The sequence below is a fragment of the Ambystoma mexicanum genome, chromosome 3p, assembly GCF_040938575.1.
Source record: "Ambystoma mexicanum isolate Mex_15411 chromosome 3p, UKY_AmexF1_1, whole genome shotgun sequence".
Taxonomy (NCBI): Eukaryota; Metazoa; Chordata; class Amphibia; order Caudata; family Ambystomatidae; genus Ambystoma; species Ambystoma mexicanum.
Genome location: NC_090925.1, coordinates 566,346,604 through 566,370,661, shown reverse-complemented (window position 1 = coordinate 566,370,661; position 24,058 = coordinate 566,346,604). Strand labels below are relative to the sequence as shown.

Genomic DNA, 24,058 nt, shown 5'->3' with positions numbered 1-24,058 from the left:
GTGAAGAAGAGAAACCCAATGCAGACCTAGAACGTGTTGATGAAAGATCGTTAGCTGCCCTTTCTTCACTTGCCCGGTGTGAGAAACCGGAGGGCGTCCTCACACCTATTCCCCTTGGATCCACTTCTCAGATTGCCAGAGTAAGGCCTTTGCTTTTGGATCCTGATCCTGAGGGTGGAGATGTGAGTAAATCACCTGGGTAGAGGGTCCTTGGGGATTTGGGAGAGGATGTCCGCATGAGAGACATGGTTCTACCCTTTAACTTGTTTTGATTGATTGATTGATATTTTATTTCTATCGCGCTCGTACACAAGTGTTTCAGAGCGCGACAAGGCAAGGGAGGGGAACAGGGGAGAACAAAACAGCGATCTTACTAGGCCCAGTGACATTGAGAACGCGCAAGTGCATGGGAGAGGGGGAGGGGAAAAGTGCATGGAAGGGGGAGAGGTGGAAAGTGCGAAGCAGAGGAGAAACAGATAAATAACAATAAATAAATAATAAAGGCAACAAACAGTGGTAATGCAGCCAGCAATATGCAAGTGCTAGGTTTAAGGCAGCAGACAGGGTAGGTCCGATAAGTGCAGGAAGAAAAAGGGGGGCTGTATGGGTACAGATACAGACCCCAGTGGAAGGGGTGGCAGGATGAGCAGGTACCTGGGCCCAAGGGTGGACCAGGTGCACGGTGCCAAGAGAGAACAGATCAGCAGGGGGGGAGAGGGGGAGCGAAGGCAGAAGAAAAGAGGAAGGTCTTGAGGTGCTTCCGGAACGGGAGATGGTTCTCCTCAAGTTTTAGAGTGGCAGGGAGGCTGTTCCAGAGGCAGGCCCCAGCCAAAGACAGAGATCTACCCCCAGCACATTTCTTAGAAAAACGACTGACCCTGAGTGAGTTGGAGGTAGAGGAGCGAAGAGCTCGAAAGGGGAGGTATTTGCAGAGGGATAGCTGAAGGTATTTTGGACCTAGGCCCCAGAAAGCCTTGTGGACAATGAAGAGGGTTTTGAATTTAATCCTTGCATCCACTGAGAGCCAGTGGAGAGATTTCAGAGCTGGAGAGATACGATCCCAGGGCTTGAGGCCAAGGACAAGTCTTGCAGTCCTGTTCTGGATTAGTTGCAGAGGGCGGAGAGTAGAGGCAGGTAGATTTAGAAAGAGGCTATTATAATAGTCCAAGCTAGAGAGAACCAGAGCTTGAGATACCATGAGCTTCTGGGGGAAGGAGAGGAAAGGCAGAGTACCTCTGACGAGGTGCAGTCGGAAATTTGACTTTTTAGAGACCTCAGATGTGGGCGGAGAAGGAAAGGGTGGAGTCAAAGATGACCCTGAGGTTCTTAGCCTCGCAGGTGGGGGTAGGAGGAGGGCCAAGGGAGGCCGGCCAGAGAGTGAGGGGAAAGTATGATGAAGGTGTGCTGATGAGGAGGATCTCCGTCTTGCTGGCAATCAGGCAAAGATCATTGGCGGCACACCAATCTTGAATGGCAGTTAGGCAATCAGAGATGAGAGAGGGAGAGGAGGTGGCAGAGGGCAGCCTGAAAATGAGTTGAGTGTCGTCAGCGTAGCACTGGAAATTTGAGCAGAAAATGGCAATGCAGTGGGCGACAGTTGCCAGGTATTGGTTGAAAAGCCAGGGCGAGAGGTGAGACCCCTGGTGAACACCACAGGTAGAGAGGAAGATAGATGAAAGGAAGGACCCAAGTTGGACCTGGGAGGGTAATCAACCTTACCCCCCCTCTGCCTTTATAGGCTATTGCCAATCACATACCTTCATTTCCCCTCATTCATACCACTCTAGTACTGGGAACGAGGAAGAGGCAATTAGGAGTGGTACACACTAACATGTCATTACACCACTCTGGTCCTGAGACAAGGAAGACGCCTGAAGACTTGTGAGGGCCAGGCATGTCCAGAGAACACCAGTAATTATGGACTAGCAAATGGACTTAAGGGCTCCCAAAATGTGGAGCGGACTATCAGGAGGGAAAGAGCAGCAGGAGGGAAGCCAGGCCTAGAGGTGCAGGTGTAGAGGAGAGAAATCCTTTTAAGGACGCTGCAACGCCTGGAGCCCAAGCGGGCCATAAGAGAGGCACAGCTGCCTGAGCCTCTCAGGTCGGGTGCCCACAGCTGGATGCTATGGGGCACGGAACAAATCCCAGAGCTGCAAGCTACCGGCAGCGCTCACGAGTGGCGAGTGGAGCAGCTGGACACCCACAGAGATATTTCCAAATTGCGAGCGCTGCTTGTAACGGTACAGAAAAGTGTGAGTGGAGCACCGAGCGAGGAGAGAAGACGCCCGGAGGAGCCGCCAATGCCGATGAGTGCATCGGAGGGAACACTAGTACAGAGGCGCTCCTGGGGCTACTACAAGGTTGATTGAGTCAAAATGGAGGTGCAATTAAAAGTGAACCCAAAGTGAGGGGTGTATTGAACAATATGAGCAAGTTGAATTATAAGTGAAAGAACTTGAATTAAGCCATTTTGAATACCAAACTAAAAGAAAGCTTTGATCAGCCCATGGATGGCATGCAGACATGTGTGAAGCACATGTGATAAACACTGAGAGCAAGAACGAACCTTATGGAATAAAGTGAAAGCAAGTGATGAAAATTACTAAAGAGTGTGAAAGTAATGTGTTGAGGGAAAGTGAGCCCCAAGGAGTGAATTGTATGAAAACACATTGTGGCAAAGCCAAGAGACTAGCAAGGAGAAACTAAAGTGAATGTGAACCAGAACACAGGTTGCGTGACATGCAATGGGTGGATCTTGTGGTCTGACAACTGCACCTAGACCGTGGATACCCTGTCTGTGAGAAACAAGGAGAAATACAGATCTTCACATATGAAAGAGATTCCTGAAGTGAAGATAAGGAATCGGAAGGAGTTTAAAGTTGACCTGGAACTTGTTTTGAATATTAAGAGACTGGAACTGATTGCAAGTTGGCAAGCTGGACAAGCCGATTGTTAGGGAGAATTCTAATTTCTGTGCTAATTCCCTTCAACCTTAAAGACCCCCAGCCCTTTTGCTGGATTTAAGGACTTTGTAATTCTTTCCCTAGAGCGAGTGAGACCTTTTTCTCACTCTCTCATGTGTGTTTCCACTGTTTTTGGAGTCTGACAAAATCCATAGGCATCTACATTTTGTACGGTGACACACAGCACCTTCAGTGCAGTGTCACAGAACAACCCTTTAGATTTCTCCTAAGGTTTAAATAACTTTTCTTGTGTGAACTACAGTTTCCAAGAATAGTAAAGTGAAAATGACTTTACTTACCTTTTCTCTTTGTAGGTCAGGCACACACCATCGTATGTGGAGTGCTGGGGGTGACCTAGTAGCCCCTTATCCTACATTCTCATGTAACATTTCTTATGTTGCCGTCACTACTTAAAATGGCTGGTGGCAGTGGTTTAACCTATCTACCATTGTGATTTTCTACCGTAGGCTGAATCCTCAGCTGCAGCATAGCACCCATGGGGGACCATTTTGCCAAAATTGCCCCAGTCTTCTTTTTGTGTCATTTTTTGTTTGTGAGGTCTTTCCTGGGTTTTACTCTGTGCGTTGAGCCAGGTTTGAGCTCTATGTTCGTATTGCCTTTGGCGGGCTTCAGCCGTGAAGCCCACCTCTGGCTCCAGTGTGTCTGGAAAGGCAGGATGTGAGGGAGGTTCCCGAAACTCTCCTGCCCTTTGTCTCGAGGGGTGTCTGAATGCAACCAGTCCTGATGGGCTGACTGGCTGTCCTAAAGGACAGCCACCCTGCTGTGTGATTGACAACCTAGGCTGGGCATTAATGGAAGAAACCTGCTCAAAAGGTGAGGGTTTTCGGACTAGAGGCAGAGTCGACCGCTGGGAGAAATACCCGACGAAGAAACCGTGAACAAAGCTTGACCTTTGAATTGCCTGGTGAAGCCCTGCTGCTGTGCTGAAACTCCTTTTTCAATTTGACAGAGAATCTCCAGAAGGGACGACTTCTTCCCTTGGGTTAGTGGGACCAACTTACCCAGAGGCGAACTCCACTGGACCATCTTCCCCGACTGGCTGTACTTCATCTCTGCTGCATGAAATGAGTGCCAGGGGTGGAGTAATCCAAAGTCGAGTGTAATGTCTGAAATCCGGCCAGAAGCTCCAGGAGTCTCCTAAGCACCCTCCAGAAGCAGGGCGACCACAGCTTGAGTCCCCTCACCAGAGTGCAGGACCTGAGGAGGGAAGGAAGCCCAACCAGTATCCAAGATCAGCGACGGTGATGTTTACTAAGCGCTGAAACTGCAAAGTGCTGATGAACCGAAAAGAGCCCGTGCCTGCCGACGACCTCCAAACTACCGCTGCAGGAGCCATCCAGACATCCTCCCTCTTGTGCCCATAACTGAGGCTCAGGACACAGGGTCTGCATCGCGGTAACAGGACAGAATCCAGCTGGACCACTCTTCTTCAAACCAGAGGTACTGTTTAGACTTGGGGTACTTACCTCCTTGTCTTTTAGCTGTGCTTATCTCAGGTGGGAATTGCAGTGGCTTACATTTAGAGTTGGTTCAAATTCTGTTTCTCACAGGCTTAACAGCTTGTGACCCTACAAGTGATTTTTCTACAAACTCTCTAACTTTGTGCAAGACTTTTATATAAGAAGTGCTTCAGCTACATAGACTGTGTTCCAATTGACTTTGGCTGTCCTGGCTTTGACTTTGATATTGTTTGTCCCTCATAGGTGGTAACTTGTTTTAGACTGTTATTGCTGGGAAAGGCTTGTCTAGATTTAATTGGAGGATTTAAGTGTCCCCACATATACTGAGAACCTGTTTAAACTTTTTCCTTCATTAAACCTTTCCTTTCTGCAACCTCAGAATCTGCAAAGTAACTAGTGTGATATATAAATGCCACTACTGTTCTTGTGAATGAAGTCACCTCATGATGTAGGAATTGTGCAAGAAGCATATCCAAAGATTATCCACCAACTTGTTCTGATTCTGAAAAGTATTTTTAAAGTGTACTAACATTGTTGCACAAATTGCCTTTTTAAAGAATGCTCATTTAAAACTTGATGTTAATTAAATAAATAATTATTTATAACTGAAACCTTGAGTGTAAGTGTTACTTGTACTGACGAACTTCATTGCTCCAGCTCACATTTACCCCTCTGGAGATAGGCCTTGCTGCTCAGTCACACTACCAACTTGTATAGTACAGACCTATACCAAAAGGTGGGTTACCTAATACCAAGCAGATAAGCGTTGTGTAGTCTCACACAGTGTGACTGCACCAATTCTTACCCAACGCTGATGTCTTGGGGGAGAGAAACTTAAGACTTTGTGAACTTTATTGTTGCCTTGGGAAACGGATCCCAAGGCGCTTTTGGAACTGTGTTGTCTTCTTGGAGAAGGTAACCCTCCAGACTTTGTGGAACTGCCTTGAACTTGGGGAAGAGGAGCTGGAAAGTAAGCTTAGAGATGGAAGCTCAAAACTTTATTTGGAGCACTATTTCGTTTGTTGCTGACATCCCTACGCGTTGTTTAGCTTTAGTTGTGAGGGCAAGTATAGGTTTTGGACACAGCAGACTTTTGAACTTACTGATTCATACTATCCTTAGTTTCTTTAGGTATGGAAATCCAACCTTAGCATAGGGCAAGTAAGGCCTTACACCATCCTGACAATTAAGTTAATAAAAGTATTTTATTTGAACTTTTAATCTGTTGTCTGTGTCTTGCTAAGCCCCATCTCTCGGAAGATCTCGGAAGACCTTCATAGGGACTTCGACCTTGGACCGAGGGAACAAGTCTGTACCTCTACAAAAAGTCCAGCCAGTGGAAGTGCTCAGAACAATCCTGGAACCATGCTGTGACCGAGCCAGATGTTCTCCTGGGCTACTTTGCTGCAACAGTCGCCATCGCAAGTTGAGCCTTGGAATTCTGTGGATCTTTAGATTATAGAACTAGACCAATTTCGTTGAAGTTGCAGCTCTCCACCATGAAGAGCAGGCCTTGCAGGACCATCATCTTTGTTCTTGCCACTAGGGTCGTATTCCACTATTTTGTTTGAGTTGAAGTGGCCATCGCTGATTGCTCCGTCGCATCCTGGGAGTCCCCTGAGGTCTTTGCAGAAGTGGTGGGCCCGAAGTTGATGTGTCTAGGATCAGTTGTCCAGAATCCAGTTCATCGGACCACAAAAGTGCAAAATAGCCAAACTCAAGAAATGAATGAAGAGAGCTCTACACTCACATCCCCGGGCTTCTTCCAATGGAACCAAGGCACAAATCCATGAGGCCCACCAATTTCAGGTGATTTCAGTACAGTGGGAGAGAAACCGTAAATGCCCCCCCCCCCCCTTCCATAGGGCTGCAGGAGTGTAAAGTCATAGCCCTAGCTCTGCCTTGCCTACCCTCAACAGTGCTTTTTTGGCCTAGTATCTTCCCCTGAGTCTTGATTAAGGTGGTTGGATTGGGAGAAGGTCTTTTAAAGACTTTCCTGTTGTTTAAACTGAAATTTGAAACACTTACAACTACTACTTTTTGGATCAAGCCAACACTTTTCCAACTTCCTAAAAGAGACTCTGTGCATTCTGAAAATACTTTTATTGGAACCTGTGACTCTAGGCCCATTCCTTTTTAGTTATGGAAGGACTTTTTAAGGTTAGAACCTTAGTTTTAAGGTTCTGTATGGTGTTTATTAACTTCTTTCTTCTCAGCCTAGTTCTCCAAGTCTTGATTACTAACCTGGTTCTATTTGTTTAGTAATTTGCTTTACTAAAGTATTTATAACTGTGTTTAAAAGTAAAGTGTTAGTGCTTTTAGCAGAGCACCACAAGGTGAATGTACATATATTTATGGGATACATTACTCACCGTAATCGTATTTCTGATGCTTGTATCTGCTTAGATTCACATGCTGTGCATAGGCCGACATCTAGTGGAAGCTGCGGAGTATTACAGTTTGTTTTTCGAAAGTCGAAAATGGGCGTCGACACAGGCGTGCCAGTAATACTATCCCTAGTGTGACGTCCACTGTACCCAAGATCCCTCACGCGTGTAGGATCCTCAGATTGTATTTTTTCTGACATGAGGAAGCATGAGGAGTAGCGTGAGTACAGATAATCCAAGCAGATAGACAGAAAGGTAAGACTACAAGCAATCATGCGCCTTCTCTCGGAGGGGAGGAAGGGTGGGTCGCATGTGAATCTAAGCAGATACAAGCATCAGAAATACGATTACGGTGAGTAATGTATCCCTTCTGAGGCTTGTGGAATCTGCTTAGATCACATGCTGTGCATAGATTAGCGAGCAGTACCAGAAGAAGGAGGTGGGATGTGAGAAGGGTCATGAGCAAACAGGTGTCTTAGAACCGCTTGTCCCACTTGTGTATCTGTCTTGGAATGAGTGTCAATGCAGTAATGCTGAGTAAAAGTGTGAATAGAGCTCCAAGTAGCCGCTTTGCAAATGGTGTCGAGGGGAACATTTGCAATGAAAGCCAGAGTGGCACCAATGCCTCTAGTAGAGTGGGCCCTTGGCGTAAAAGGCAGAGTCTTTTCAGAAAGAGAGTAACACAGCTGTATACAGTTGATAATCCACTTCGAGATAGCGCCTTTAGAGACGCGATCCCCCTCTCTGCCTGTAGCTACGGAGACAAACAGTTGATCTGTTTTCCTTAGCGGTCTGGTTTTATTTACATAGTATAGGACCGCCCTACGCACATCTAGGGTGTGTAGTTTCACCTCAGCCGAGCTTTGCGGGTTTTGGAAGAAAGCCGGAAGCTCGATGGACTGGTTTACATGGAACTTGGATATGAATTTAGGTGAGAACCTAGGGTGTGTGCGTAAAACCAGTTTGTCCTTGTGGATAGTAAAGAAAGGATCTTGCACTGACAGAGCCTGAATTTCACTGACCCTTCTTATGGAGGTAATGGCTACTAAGAAGGCCGTTTTATAAGTCATGTGTTTGAGACTACTTTTATGCATGGGTTCGAATGGGGGTCCCATGAGCTTAGCTAGCACCACGTTGAGGTCCCATCCTGGCGGTGGGTTCGAAATAGGAGGGTGAAGTCTCTTTACTCCTTCCATGAAGGCTTTAACCACTGGCACTTTCCACCACGAGACCTTGTTATGGGATGTGGTGTAAGCCGAGAGGGCTGCCAGGTGTACTTTCAGTGAGTTAAAAACCAACCCTGCATCCAGCAGGTGGAGCATGTATGTCACAACGTTGGAAGGAGTGCAATCAACCGGGTTGATTTGTTTATTCTGGCACCAGATAACAAATCTTTTCCACTTATCAAAGTAACAGTGCCTTGTATTTGGTTTCCTGGACTCCTTTAGAATGTCCATACACCTCTGTGGTAATTTGAGATGTCCAAACTCTATGACTTCAGGAGCCATGCTGCTAGGTTCATAGAGTTGGGTTCCTGATGCACTGTTTGACCCTGTTGCTGGGACAGTAGGTTGTACCAGGCTGGGAGTCTGATGGGTTCGCACACCGCCATCCTGCGTAGGTGTGGAAACCATGGTTGTCTCGCCCACATGGGAGTAACTAGGATGAGCGTCATCGATTCCTTGTTCATCTTGTACACCACCTTCCTGATGAGAGGGGTTGGTGGAAAAGCGTACGCAAACATCCCTGACCAGTTCATCCACAGGGCATTCCCTTGGGAGTCCGGTTGGGGGAACCTGGATGCAAATCCTGGGCATTGTTTGTTTTCGCTTGTGGCGAATAGGTCTATAGTGGGGAAACCCCACTGAGAGAAGAGATCTTCTACCACGTCTCTGTGAAGGACCCATTCGTGTTCTTCTGGGAGGGAGTCTCTGCTTAGAGCATCCGCTAGGGAATTGAGCTCCCCTGGAACATGTTGCGATGACAGGAAGATGTTCCGTCTGAGTGCCCATATCCAGATTTTCTGGGCAAGCTTGGACAGATTTGGCGAACGAGTCCCCCCTTGCTTGTTTAGATAGAACATGGCTGTCGTGCTGTCCGTCCTGATCTGCACCGACAAGTTCAGTAGATGGGGCTCGAACGCCTTTAGCGCTCGGAATACTGCCAGAAGCTCTAGCAGATTGATGTGGTTCTTGGCTACTGAGTGAGACCAGAGACCCTGAGCTGTGTGGTGGAGATGGTGAGCTCCCCACCCAGTCAGGCATGCATCTGTAGTCACCACGGCTTGTACTTCGGGATCGTAAAAGGGTTTCCCCTTTGCGAGATTCTCTCTTGTCCACCAGTGTAGGCTCTGTACGAGTGTTGGCGAAACGACCACTAGATCGTCCCAATGACCACTTGCCTGAGACCACTGTTTCGCCAACCATTCCTGCATGGGACGCATGCGCAGACGCGCGTGGGGGACCAGGTAAATGCATGACGCCATCATGCCCAGTAACCGCATAGCTTTGCGTACTGTTATCTGTTGACCTGACTGATAATGCGGAATTTGCAGAAGTATATTCCGAATTCTCTCTTCCGAAGGGAAGGTCAATCCTTTCTGAGTATCTAGGATAGCTCCTAGAAACTGTTTTGAGGTGCTTGGCACCAGACTTGACTTTTTCTCGTTGATAGAGAAGCCTAATTCGTGGAGGAGGTCGATAGTCCTCTGAATGTTTGACCTGCAAATTCCTGGGGTTTCCCCCGTTATGAGCCAGTCGTCCAGATAAGGGTACACCGGGATTGCTTCCCTGCGTAGGTGTGCAGCCGCCACCGCCAGTACCTTGGTGAATACCCTTGGTGCAGAAGCTATCCCGAAGGGCAGTACCTTGAATTGGTAGTGGCGACTGTCTACCTTGAAGCGCAAGTACTTTCTGTGCGCTGGGAGCATGGAAATATGAAAATAAGCATCTTTCATATCCAAGGTTGCCATGTAATCCCCCTTTTTTAGGAGGGGGATTACCCCTTGTAGCGTGGTCATACGGAATTTTTGGGGCTTGACATACTTGTTGGCAGGCCGTAAGTCCAATACTGGGCGCATTGTTAAATCTTTCTTTGGCACAAGGAAGTAAGTTGAATAGATACCCTTGTTTACCTGGTGTCCTGGGACGAGTTCTATCGCGTCCTTTTCTAGCAGAATGGCGATCTCCTCGAGAAGGATCCTTTGATGCTCTAGGGAGTGCACTCTTTGTCGTGGAGGATGGTTCCGGGGACGCTGCAGTAGTTCTATACAATATCCTGCGGATACTGTTGACAGCACCCATCTGTCTGAGGTGATCCCTTCCCAAGCCTGGGTGAAGGTGGAAATGCGTCCCCCTACTGGGGTTGCGTGGCAAGGGACCCTGAACTGAGCGTCACTGTTTTGGTGGAGGCGTGCCACCTCCCTTGTTGGGGCTGCCTCTGCCTCTTCCACGACCTCTCTTGTTACCCCTGCCGTAACTCTGGGTAGACTGCTGGTTGTTATTCCATTGTGTACCCTGTCCCTGGGCATAGTTGCCTCTTTGTGAATTTTGGCCGCGTGGGCGACGAAAATTACTGTTCCCCCTCTGGTTAGGGGGTTTGTTGGTAAGTTGGCCAAGGGATTTGAGAGTCTCATATTCATCTTTGGCATTTTTAAGTGCGTCTTCGACTGCTTTCCCAAACAATAGGTCGGGTTCCACTGGCTTGTCTATTAAAGAAGCCTGGGTTTCTGTCTTGAATCCCGACTGCCGTAACCACGCATGTCTTTTGATAACAGTACCTTCTGCTATCAATCTCCCTGCGTTGTCAGCGGCGTCGAAAGTTGCTTTTAAAATGCAACCAGACACGGCTCTCCCTTCTGCCGAGATCCGAGCCAGCTGGCCCTTTAACGGTTCTGGAGCAGAGGCAATGAGCGCCGCGACTTCTTCCCATTGATGGCAATTGTAACTAGCCAACAGGGTGGTGGAATTCGCAATCCTTGCTTGGTAGGCGGACGTTGAGGCTACCTTCCTGCCAAACCCGTAAAGTTTTTTGCTCTCCTTGTCGGGAGGAGCTTCTGATGAAGATAAGGGCGTGCCAGCCCTTTTTCTAGTGTTGGTAACCACTAGGGAATCTGGTTTAAGATGTCCCCTTATATACAGAGGGTCAGACTGGGCTGCCCGGAAAATCTTTTCAATTCTGGGGTTGACAGCTCTGGTGAGGTTCGGATTCACCAGGGAAGGATCTATTCTTCGTTGGATGGATTTGAGGATAGGGATGGTCTGAGCGACTGGTCTTCTCTCTCCTACAAACTCCTCCGCGAAGTCCCTTTCCTCCTGTACACCGTGGGTGTCGATGTGGAAGTGTTCCGCTGCTCGAGCGAGAACCTCGTTAAGGAGGGGCTGGTTATCAACTGGAGAGTCAGTAACTGGGGCTTCGCTTTGTACTGGGGAATCTACTCTGTATATTTCCTGCTCATCTTCTCCCTCCTCCAGGTCCTCATCCTCCGCATAGTAATCTGTCCCGGTTTGTTCTTCCATAATGTCAAACTCCTGGTCCTCTTCAGGGAAAACTTGTCCCTGGTAACTGGGGAGTGGAGTAGAATATGGAGTGGAGTAAGGCTGAACCTCGAAGGGTTCAGGTCTTTCGAACCGGGGCTTTTTACTTAGCGGGATGGGATCGGAGGAGCCTGAGGGTGTGGCCCCTTGAGGGTTATATGAAAGAAAGTGTTCTGGGTTCTTATCATAAAAATCAGCTAAGGAAGACATCCTAGACATAACCCTGTCTATGTCTTCACTGGACCATTCCCTGGAACAGGGTATTACTTTAGCAGGTGATTAATGGGACTTTTCAAGGGTAGACTTGTGTTTGCTTGTCTGCCTAGGGTGGGAGGATGGCTTTACAGGGGTGGAAGGCTGTGCTTTCCGCTGTTTCCCCCCCTCCCCGTGCGTGGAAAAATGTTTTCCCTGTCCCTTGGGGGCCCCAGAGACTTTCGACGCCTGGCGCCGAGGGTCTGGAGAGGTATCTGTGTGCTTCGGGCGTGGGGCCTCACTGGTGTTAACCGCGGTCTCGGTATCTTGGAGCGCGGCCTGGGGGTGGAAGTCGTCTTCGTCTCCCGACGATCGAACTTCCGTTAATGTGTGTAGCGAGGCACTCTTGGCAAGAGTGGATGATTGCCTTGCGTCGTGAGGCGATCTCGATCGAGAGCGCCCAGAGGACACCGAGTCGGACCGTTCTTTTTGTGCCTCTTTCCGGGAAGTCGACGTCGTCGAGGTCCGGTTGGTCTTAGTGTGTTTAGTGTGTGTTAGGTGTGTAGCGCTTGCGTCGCCGGGGGTCTTCCCCATAGCCGCCCTGCCGGACGACCTTCCGAGGTCGGGGACCTGCGCTCGTCGGCTGTCTTTCGACGCCGTAATGCCCTCGCCGTCCGAAAGTACGGCGTCGCTGCCATCGCTGAAGGCGCCCTCCGCTGCCATGGCCTCCTGCCTGGCGTGGTGGGCCCAACGCTTTGTCGAACGGTCCTTAAGTGTCTTAGGTTTAAACCTACTACACGCTCTGCAGTTCGCTTCGGGGTGATCCCTCGGCAAGCAGAGATTGCACGTGGCGTGCCTGTCGACCCAAGGGTATTTGCGATTGCACTTGGGGCAGAATTGAAAAGGGGTACCCTCCATACGCACCTTAAGGCAGCGGGCTGCTAAGTGTAGGAATATATAAATGTAACTATATATCAAGAGTGAAGAGTATGTACCACCCCCCACTCTCCCTACTTGTAAGGGCCGAGGCCAGCGGCCTACTAGGCCCGGGCCGAGGCCAGCGGCCTTCCGAGGCCCAGATCCGTCGTGCAGCAGTCGACGGTCGATGACTTCTCCAGCCGTCGTCGAGGTTGAGGGTCGACGTTGGGGTGGGGAAGGGAATGAATAAGAATTATAATTATAATAACAGCAAAAGTATGGCTAAGGCCAGGGAACTCCGCAAGATGCTTCCGACCAGTATGGCGGAAAAAAACAATCTGAGGATCCTACACGCGTGAGGGATCTTGGGTACAGTGGACGTCACACTAGGGATAGTATTACTGGCACGCCTGTGTCGACGCCCATTTTCGACTTTCGAAAAACAAACTGTAATACTCCGCAGCTTCCACTAGATGTCGGCCTATGCACAGCATGTGATCTAAGCAGATTCCACAAGCCTCAGAAATATATATATATATATTAGTAGTGAAAATGTATCTGGTGCCACCAGCTTGTCTTCAGACATATAAAAGTAACCCTAAATGATCTGTGTAAAAAGCTACGTGATACACAAGTATCCCCATTGCACTGAATGGTACGATGCTGTGAGAAATGCTAAAAATACAAGAATTGAAAAGTGAAGCAACGTTTACGAGTACTGATAGTCTGAAGGACTGGTCAGTTTATCCATAACATGCAAGCAAAAGGCAAGGGAAGTGATGCTGAAGGCTTCCCTCAAAAAAGTCAGGACAGAATCAAAAAGAGAGCAAAAAGAATGGGGTTCCATGGCAAACTGTGCAGGGAAAGTTGCAAAAGAACATATTTCCTAACAGGGACTAGTCAGTTTTCCCATCATAATGAGCAAAAAAAGGCAAGGGAAGTAAAGCAGAAGGCTTTACTTACCTAGAAAAAGCAAGGGCACGGTTCAAAACAAGCAAAAGGAAAGGGCCCCCATAGAAATCTACGGAGGGAAAGTTGCAAAAAGAAAATCTTTTCTAAACATCCCCATCTGGGAAACGCCATGTGGCTGTGCTGCCCTTTATGCTTCAACCTCACTGACAAATTCTTCTCTGAGTTCTTGTTCATTGGCTGGTCCCTCTTTATTGTGTCACTCGGGGCGAAACATGAACAATCGTCCTTCCTGGGACCTTCTCAAGTGGACCTTATCCTCAGAAGTCGAATTCAGAGAGCTAAAAAGGCTGAGGAACCCTGCATCACTGACTAACACATGCCATGGCTTCTCTGTCTTTCTTTGCGGCAAGCTCGAACACTTGACCCGGGAGATGCTGAATCTTGAATAATCATCCTTCCTGAGAGTATTGCGGTCCCTCCTTCACCAGTGTATTGTCACTGTAATATTTGGTGGTCACAAAACATGTACAGTGCCCGCTCCCAGAAACCGCAAAACCACCTGCTGCAGAACTGCTCCTTGGACGCAGTGTACCTTGCGCCCAGGATATTGCTCCCCGACTTTCCAGCACTGCTTTTGAGTCATTTTGACTGTTGTATCACCCTCTGGGGGATCCCTCTTCCACGCCAATGGTCATCTGTTGTTTATGCTCCTCCAGAACTCCAAAAACTGTTCATTTGGTTACTGTTCACATAAGTTAAATCTTCCCGCAAAAGCCTGCCCCAAATCCACAGAACCTGGTTGCCACTGGCTGCCTTAAAAACTCTTTAGTGCCCTAGATACAATAGGCAATTTACTTACTGTAAGGACCGATTTTCTATATTCTGGCCTGGTGGACCGATGTATAAAAGGCCATCGTATATTGTAATCGACAACTCTGGGGAGTTGTAGCCAAACCAGTTCAGGTAGCAGTGATAGGCGGTCTAGTCTAAGTTCTTCAGAGGTGGTGAGCTTGTAAAGGATCCACAATGAGTTCACACAATGTGAATCACAGATTACACTTAGACAGGCTGTATAAAAATACAATCATCATTTATTGGCCAAACACACTACAGAAAAATTACTACTGGCTGGTAGAGTTATCACACAACACAAGATAAAATAGAATACATGTATACATTCACTTATCAGAGGGCATAATATACACCACAAACTCCTACAAAGGAAAGATAAGGTTATATTATGCACTTTAGGTCCACAGAGAATGATCCCCAACTTTAAAAAAATAATCCAGCGTTAAATTGTCTTTAGCCTTTTGCACAATAGTTCAGGTAAGGTTCCACAGAATCTGTAAGCCAGGATAAAATGCAGGTAGGGTCTCTGGGATCCAGTGAAGGGTTCTAATTGTCAGAGTACAAGTTGAACTAGCGAACAGAAGTAGCCCCAACTTTCAGAAGTCTTGTGCGAGCAAGCACTGGCAAAGCCAATATTATTAGAATAAAGTTTATTTTAAGCCCATAGGCTTATAATGGGAGTTTAGGGGTAGGTAAGAACTACTGTAACTTATCCCCCGTACTCTGATTCTTCCCCAGAATCGGCGAGACAAAGGAAGAGGGGCCGAGATTGCTTTTCCCACTGATAGTCGCAGTCCTCGATTCGCAGGGGTTGCAGGTTCTAGCAGATCTCCGGTTGGTGTCTTTCACTGGTGCAAGGACTCTCGAATGAAGAATGCAGAAAAACTCAATGCAGGGCCCCTCTCAGGACTGGACTTGGGTCAGGTAAGTGATTTCGGATGGTGGTCACCGCAGCACAGCAACGCAAAGGGACTCAACTGCTGTGATTAGACTTTCCCTCTTATCTCGGGTCCCTTTGATGCAGGATGCCGAAATTACGCAGAGTTTAGTCTTGTAGGGCAAGCTGAGGATCCACAAAGTTCCAGGTCGAAACTCAGAATGGTGACGTCGGCAGTACAGTAGCCCAAACCCGTAGCTGGTCAGCTGGAGGATGGTCCCGGAACACTTCCAAAGGCTCTTCTTTGCAGGGTACCGAGCAGACATCAGGAATGGATGTTGCCTCCACTCCCATGGTCGCAGCTCCTTCGCAGGACTGCTAAAGATCTTCAGCAAGACAGGGTTAAATTGGTAGCCAGGCCTCCTTCCAATGGGTCTCCGGTTTCTTTGCAGGTCTCACAGCTGAACACAAGTCTTGGCTCCTTCAGGTTTCTCCAAGATCTCTGAAGAGTTGGTGCGGGGGTCCCCTTCTTATCCTAAAAGCCAGCTAAGAGCAGCTGCCCTCACTAGCCAATGACAGAAGTAGCCCAGACACACACCCTTCCAGTGGTCCAATCAGGACCACTGGCGGGAACACTCATGCATATGACTCAGACACACTGAAACCAGTTTGTGTATTGGGACCAGACAGTCCCAACCCACATTCTGTCATCAAACACACACAGCCCTCCAGTAGCCCGCCAAAAGCTTCTGCTTTCCTGGGCATGGAAGTCCTTATATGGATTTTCCTGGCCTCTCAGGTCAGGAAGAAGGCTAAAGAACAAGATGGCCAAAGGACAAGCGAAAAACCATGTGGCACGGCCATGTTTAGACACTAGTCATGGTCAGTAGCCAAACGCGGTAAGGCTAAAACGAAATGTCCAAAAAAGTGGGAAAACGTCACTGCTGCCACAAGCTTATCTTTTTAGCACACCTAGAGTAACCAAAAATCCTCTGAGTGTTAGTCTAGGGCAAACCAAAAAATGTACCCCATTGTACTGCAGTGTAAGCTGCATTGTACAATGATAAAAGATACCACAAGTGATACAAAGTAACCCAAAGTAGGAACACTGTAACACGACTAAGGGAAACAATGTTTCCCAGTACTGACAGCCTGAAGGACATGTCAGTTTCCTCAGTACATATGAGCAAAAGCCAGTGTAGTGAAGCTTAAGGCTTCACTGCACTGCAAAAAGAGGAGGTAAGTATCAAAAATAAAAGCAAAAGGTTTGGGGGTCCATAGAGATGGAAGGAAAGGTGCAGTAAAGAGGAATCTTTCCTAACACTTACTTGTAACTGTATTTTCTTCTCTAGGAAGGACTTTTACATGAACTTTGAGAGCTCTTGAAAATGTGCAACTTAAATGACAGTGTTGCCTATTTGTTTACTTACCTGTTAAAGTAGTGATTCATCTCTTGCCCTTTGCTATATAAAGAATGTATTGCTATACAAATCATAGTGTGGCTAATCTCTCATTTGGTATTTGTGAAAAGTGCTTACCTTACCTTTCAACACCCGCTCCCCCCACCCACCCCGTGTGAGGTAAGCCTGTGCTGCTCTGCCATTCTATCATTTAGGTAGCCTAGTGAGACTTAAAGGAAGCCCTCATATCTAAGGAAGGAAGGAAGGAAGGAAGATATAACTAACGACCCTGACCATAGGGCTTAATCTTTTGAATAGTGGCATTAATAAATAACTTATTTTATACTACCAAAGAAAGTAAATGTGATAGAACAAAAACCACAGACCCGAATGCACAAACACCCTAGCATTGGAAGTGTTAAAGGACAGTGTTGTAAGGAAACTTCTTAGGAACTTACTTTTCCAGTGTATTTAGCAATATCTGCAGCAACATCAGCAGAAGCAGTGGGTATTGGTAAATCTGTATTAATTGAAGTAGTATGAATGGTCCCTGATCCTGAACTGGTAACCATAGAAATCGGCTGAGTGCTGGTAACCAAGGTGATAGTTGATGTTGAAGTGCTACTCTGCGTGATCTCCTTCTGTTGCACAGCTAAATAAACAAAAAGAACACAGTTCAGATTTTCTCTTTAAGTCGCATGTTGAACATGATTTCAATTGAACCACATCCTAAAGCTCCAGGCCGGTTTGCAATGATTTTAGATTAAGCTCTGATGCACCTTAAAGCGCTTTGAAGCACTTTACTTGTGAATAAGCGCTGTACAAATAAACAATTACAATAAAGTATTGCAAACATCACTACTGTAATCTGTTTGATCATCAATGGCTACAGCAAACAAAACTCAGTTGGATTTACACTATTTACATTCACATACATTTGTTTGGTATGTTGAGAATCTTTTGTATCTAAATGAATTCACTTCCCCGTCATAAATTAATGCAAAGTTCTCACAATACAAGTTATTTCTAGGTTTAAGAATTTTCATTAAGAAAATGTTCCTACATTTTTTTGCCATTTCTCTATTATTATTCCATCATGGGATTGTCATTATAAATCATGGACAAAACAACAGAATAGCTATCTGAACCCTGGAGATGGAGTGAATATTAAAGATACTCACCGTAGTGACTAGAGTATTCATAGTCCATAGTCCCCTTTTCTCCAGCCTTGTGGGCATCCCCCAACATGGGGATGGTACCGGAACCTTTGGCAGTGAAAAATTGAGCTTCCCCGTTAATTTTACAATCGCGCGCAGGGGTAAAGTCTCAGGCGTGGGAACGCCCGTGAGGCCCTGCCCTCTGGTACCTCACCTCAGTTCCCTTTGAACACATCGGATGCTTAGATACCAGGCTACGCCTATTACATATTACCCCTTGGCATACTAGAGGGGAAAGGTGGGTGGGACTATGGGCTATTAGAACTCTAGTCACTACGGTGAGTAACTTTAATTACTCGTACGTCCCATCCCCTTTCCTCCATCCTTGTGGTTGATTCCACAGAATAAGACCATATATCTAGGACGAAATCAAAAGGTTCTTCAGAACCGGCTGCCCGAACTCAGCATTGCGCCTGGAGGTGGTATGCAAGGAATAGTGCTTACAGAAGGTCGACAAAGTGGCCCAGGTAGATGCTTTGCTAATGACATCCCAATAAGCATGTCCCCGCAATGCGACGGCAGTGGCGTTAGCTCTGAACCTATGAGCGTGAATTCCCTCCGGAACTGGTTTGCCCATGCCCGTGTACGCCTTCGAAATGGCCTGATGCATTCAATGGGCGATGGAAGCCTTGGAATCGTGAGAGCCAACAGTCACAAACAATGCCTCGGACTTCCTGAAGGATTTCGTCTGTGAGAGTTAAAACCTGAGGACTCTCTTGAGGTCCAAGGAATGTAGGGCACTTTCTGCCTCTGACTGTAGGTTCAAAAAGAACACTAAAAGACAGATCTCTTAATTCAGATGAAATGGAGAGACCACGTTGGGCAAGAAATTCAGGTGAGTGCGCAAGATGACCTTGTTGTTGTGAAACATGGTGAAGGGCTTGAACAAACAACGCCTGCAGTTCACCGACCCTGCGCGCATAGGTGAGAGCCAACAGTAAAATTGTCGGATGTCCACAGAGGCCATCGGTTGTCCACAGAGGCCATCAGTTCGAAAGTGTTGCACCGTCAGGCAGCAAGAACCACACTGAGGTGCCGGATCAAGTGTGGCATATGCAATGGAAGAAAAAGTGCAGGCAACTCCTTAGGTGGGCCTTAACCACTGTTTGGCCACCGAAAACACATGCTCAGGGGAATTCTTGTAAGCCCCAATGGCCGCCATATAAGTGCAGCAAGTATCCACCTGCCGACTAGAATGGGCCATGTGTGCTGAAAAAGCCAGTACGTCATCCAGAGGACAGGTGACAGGATCCAGACCCTTATCATGGGCCCAATGGCAGAACCTAGTCCATTTGATCGAATACTGGGGCCGAGTAGAGGGCCTCCTTGCCTGTTAAATGATGTCCCAGTTGTCATCCAAAAATTGAGCACACTGAAGCCTCAGCTGGTCAGGAACCAGGCTATCAGCGCAAGCCTGGCCGGCTCGGATGTTCCACTGCTCCGCCCTGCTGCATCAGGAAGCCACTGTTGGTGATCGGAAGGTGGACAGGACCCTGGGAGCACAACTACAGCAGATCTGAAAACCTGAATCTTGAAGGCCATTGGTGGGCAATCAGGATGAGGTTTCAGCCCACCGAAGCCCGAAACTTGTGGAGGGTCTGCTGGAGTGGGAGGCGGGAGGGGCGGGAACGCATAACAACTGCTACTGTGGCAACAGATCTAGAAGGCATCTCCCAGAGACACCCAACTCTGTCCTGCCCACGAAGCAAACCGGGGGATCTTGGAATTCCGAGGAGATGCAAACAAGTCCAGTTCACTAACCTCAAACGCTGGAACAGGAGCAACAAGGAGTCGGTGTGCAACTCTTCCACTCGTAGGTGTTCAACCCCAAGCGGCTCAGCTGATCAGCTTCTGCACTGCTGTCCCCCGGGAGGCGGATTGCAGAAATCCAAACCCCCTCCATCAGTGCCCATTCCCAGATCGATACAACCTCCATGCAGAGGAGGGGGGGGGGGGTTACTGGTGCCAAACTGCTTATTCAGGTAAAACATCGTAGTAGAACAGACCTGTCCTCGATGAGGGGCAGAAATGCCTTGAGGGCCAGGCCCACTGCTCTGAGCTCGAGCAGATTGATATGCAGGAGGGCTTCTGCCCTGGACCGAAGCCATGAATCGCATAGCCCTCCAGAGTACCTCCCCAGCCTGAAAGAGAGGAATCCGTAGTCACCATCAGGGTAGGCTCCGGTCGGGTGAAGGGGGCTCCAACGGAAACACTGCCGTCAATCAGCAAAGATTGGGCAAGAGGAGCAGAGGTATTGGGATCCTGTCTGACTGACACCCGTCTCCGGATCCCAATTGGCCGCCAGGTGGAGCTGGAGGCGCCTCATCCCGAGTTGAGCGTGCTGTACAGTGAGCACGCAGGAGGCCATCAGGCCAAGAAGGTGCTGGAACCACCATACCGAGATGGTCGAGTTCACTGGAAACAGCCCTATCGCCTTGCAAAGGGAGTGAATCCTCTTGGGCATGGGGGAACACCCACTCAGCGGCCGTGTTCCAAAGTATCCCTAGGAAGACCAAATCCTGGGAGGGGCACAACTGTGACTTCCTCAGATTGAGGGAGAAGCACAGCTGATGAAAAATATCCGCCAACCTCTGGCAGGAGTGTATCACCCACGCTGGGGACACTGCCCTCACCAGACATTCATCCAGATATGGGTATAGGTGATGACCTTCTAAGCATAGGATACTCGCCACTGTGTTCATCAACTTCGTGCAGACACCAGGTGCCGAGTTCAGGCCGAACGGCAACACCTTGTACTGAAAATGGTACAACATAATCGTGACCCGCAGAAATTTCCAACGGGGCTGGTAGATGGGGATGGGCATCTTTGATATCTAGGGAACACATCCAGTTCCCTGCACACACAGAGATTCTGCTACATGTGCAGGAGTAATCATCTTGAAGCCTTCTAGCGGTGAAGACAGAATGAGAAATGAAAGGTCCAGGACAACCCTCAGGCCAGCTTGGTTGTTATTGGGTACCGCAAAAATCCTGGATTAGAAGCCTGATCCCGTCTGAGTGAGGAACTGGTTCTACCGCCTGCATCTCCAAGAGCTAACGGACCTTCCGTAAAAGACCGTAATCTCAAGGACACGATCTGACCAAGAGGCGCAGAGGATGGTAGAGGAAAAGGGAAGAGGAAGCCTGAATCCTGTGGAGACTATGGATAGGATCCAAGGGTTCTTGAAAAGATGCTTCCAGCTGTCTTGGATAAGAGCCAGTCAGCCGGCTACTGGGGAGCTGTGTTCCCCGACCTTGACGTGCCTGTTTCTTGGCGTCAGACGCAGAAGCAGAGGCGGGGGTAACGGAAAAACCTACGTGAAGTCCACTGCTGCTTTCTCCTATTGTCGCTGGGCGACCTGCCAGGCCTCCACGTACCACGGTCCCAAAACCCATTCAAGCTGGTCAAAGCGCAGTGTTTAAATTCAGTCCTGCCCTGAGATTGAGGGAAAGACTTTTGCCCTGGCTTTGTAAGGATTGCCAGGTTTTCTTCTTTGTGAACTTGGGTTGACGAATGAAAGAGGTCTGTGCGCTCAAAGGGCAGATCAAGAATCCGCTCTTGCACCTCAGATGAAAAAACATAGTGGCATGCATCCACGCCGTCCGTCTCATCTCGGCAGCCAGGCACAGCCCCCTACTGTCTGTGTCGATGTGGCAGACTCCCAGAGCTCCCGCCACAGCTTCTGGTTAGTGGCAGCCAAGAGGACGTCACCATTGGCTTGCCGCAGATGCAGTGCTGAGATGGCATAACCGCGTTTGCTCAATATAGTGAGGCCGCAGACACCACTGAAGAAAGGGGCTGTGGGTGGGAAGCCCAGAGGATTAGCACTATGTCTGTCAGCCTGAACCTGCTGTCCGACTTCTTGTTCATTTGGGTGTTGGCCGTGGGCTTCTCCCTGACCATTCTCACTACCTGCAGGACATCCTTCTGGAGAGGGATACCAGACTGGATCGTGGTGCACTTGCCCAAAACCTCTGCTGGCCCTCCCGACTCTGGGGGGCTTCCTCGGGCAGAGGAACCCCCAAGGACTCTGCCAGGCCCTGGAGGTGGTCATGAAAGGCCTTAACGAATGCCGAAGGTTCATCGCCCTGGCCGTCGTCGTCATCGTCCCACAGCCCCTCTTTTTATACAGCGAGGGGAGTGTGGGACCTGGGACAGAGGTGCCTGCGGAGTTACCCCTAGATCGGAAGCCAAAGACAAGTCCAACTGTTCAGGGGGAGGTCTTGGTGGTATGCCTGGACCTGGGAAGGGACCGGCACTGGAACCGGTAGCACTGGAGGAACTGGCGGAGGACCAGAGGAGAGGCCGGGCAGGCACCACCTGCAGGATCACCTCCTTCACTATATTCTTCAGGAGCCCCGTCATCTGAGGGTAACGCATGAGGAGGATGAAGCACTCGAAGAGCAGTACTCGCTAGCCGCCAGATCCCTAGGGGCCCCGCCCTCCGAGGCGCTGGCTGGCCAATCTTGGTCAAAGTGCTGAGACGCCCGAAGCGTGACACGTAAGTCTGTGATGGGTAGATGTACCCCTGAGGAGATCAGAAGCCTGTACCATAAAGACCACTGATGCTTCCAGAGGGAAGGGTACTGGGATCATCCCGCAAAGACCATTAAATGGGTGAAAACACAGGCAAGCCGAGTTGAATCGGAAATGGCCACCATTCTGGCAGGTTCCGCCACGTGCCTCTGCCCATCTTTAAGCCTTGCGCCACGCCCTGGGCGGAAGAGCGCAAGGGCCCATGGCATGAGAGGCCTCAGGCATGGGAGGATTGTCAGACAAGATTGTATGTAGTAACCCTGTGGGAGACTACACCAGCCTTGTCCTCTTGGCAATAGGTAACCCAACCTTTGGTATAGGCCTGTACTACACAAGTTGGTAGAGTGACTGAGCAGCCAGGCTTATCTCAAGAGGGGTCAATGTGAGCTGTAGGGCTGTAACAGAGATTCACAGTGACATGTGCCTTTAGCGAGAACCCTCACTATCCCTAATAAGAGAGCTAACTTACATTCTGAAACCTCCATTATCAGAGGAAAACGGTCAGCTAAACCTATCATGGCCTCCCAGCTGCTGCCTATGTATGACTCCCAGCCATGTAACACTACTGTGAGAAACGGAAGACTCCGCTCGAGACTATCCAAATTATTTGAACCTTTAGCGAGAACCCTCACTATCCCTAATAAGAGAGCTAACTTACATTCTGAAACCTCCATTATCAAAGGAAAAAGTCACCACAGCTCTCTACCAGCCTATGCATCTTTCAATCACACCAAGACCCACCTCCAAGACCCAAAGCACAGAGGTCCCATCTGCTTCATTATCTGCTAACCCTAACCTCAAGGGCGCTCTAATAAACGCCAGATCGTTGGTCGCTCATGCAACTGAGAGATCTGACATCATCCAGTCAGAACACCTTGACTTCCTAGCGATCACCGAATCATGGCTACATGCTGCTGCTGGACCAGTTCTCTCCCTGGCCATCCCTAATGGCTACACTATCATAATATCCGACAGAACTGAAGCTCGAGGAGGAGGCATTGCCTTTATTGCAAAAGACAATCTACCATTCAGACTAGCACCACCCCTTGACATTAAATCATGTGAGAATCTCACAGCCAAGCTTAATATAAACAACTCCCATACTCTCACAATCCATCTGATATACAGGCCTCCAGGCCTTATCGGTACCTTTGAGGAAGATATCTCCAATATCTTATCTAATAACTTAAAAAATTCTTCTCAAGTCCTACTACTAGGGGACTTGAACTTAGACTTCCATGACCCTAAAGATTCACATGCGTCTAGTATGGCCAATATTTTAACGGAACTAGGCTTCACCCAGAGAGTGCTCCACCCTTCTCACAACAAAGGAAGAACAGTCTACTGGGTGACAGACCACAACTGTAATGCCTTAATTTTATTCATATCCCCTCAGATTTGGACAGTGCACCACCTTGTAACCTTCTCCTTAGCAACTGAAAAACCTATTTCCATGCCTATATCGCTAGCTCCAACCATTCACACAAGGAATAAAAAGAACATTACCTATGACGACTTACTCCCTCTGATTCTCCCTACACTCAATGCGCTCCCTGAAAACTTGGGGCCTGACGCATTGGTCAAGGAATATAATCAAGTTATGTCCACTTCACTTGACTCAAAAGCGCCACTTAAAATGAGACAAAGTAAAGCTAAAGCCCACCTCAATTCATGGTATACTCCACATCTGAAAATATTACAAACGAAAAAAAGACAATGTGAGGTATCTTGGAGATTACTACCATCCGAGGAAAACCAGACTAACCTCAGTACAATATCTGCCCTCT

At 48.4% G+C, this 24,058-nt stretch overlaps 1 protein-coding gene across 5 annotated transcripts in view; it reads right to left on the bottom strand.

The window, feature by feature from the left end:
* Positions 1 to 24,058, bottom strand: part of ZMYND8 (zinc finger MYND-type containing 8) — a 1,749,249-nt gene that overhangs the window by 410,659 nt on the left and 1,314,532 nt on the right. For all 5 annotated transcript variants that reach the window (XM_069651296.1, XM_069651297.1, XM_069651293.1 and 2 more), the window contains exon 16: positions 16,976 to 17,169. In XM_069651296.1, coding sequence (XP_069507397.1) covers positions 16,976 to 17,169 — 194 coding nt within the window. The remainder of the gene's footprint in view (positions 1 to 16,975; positions 17,170 to 24,058) is intronic.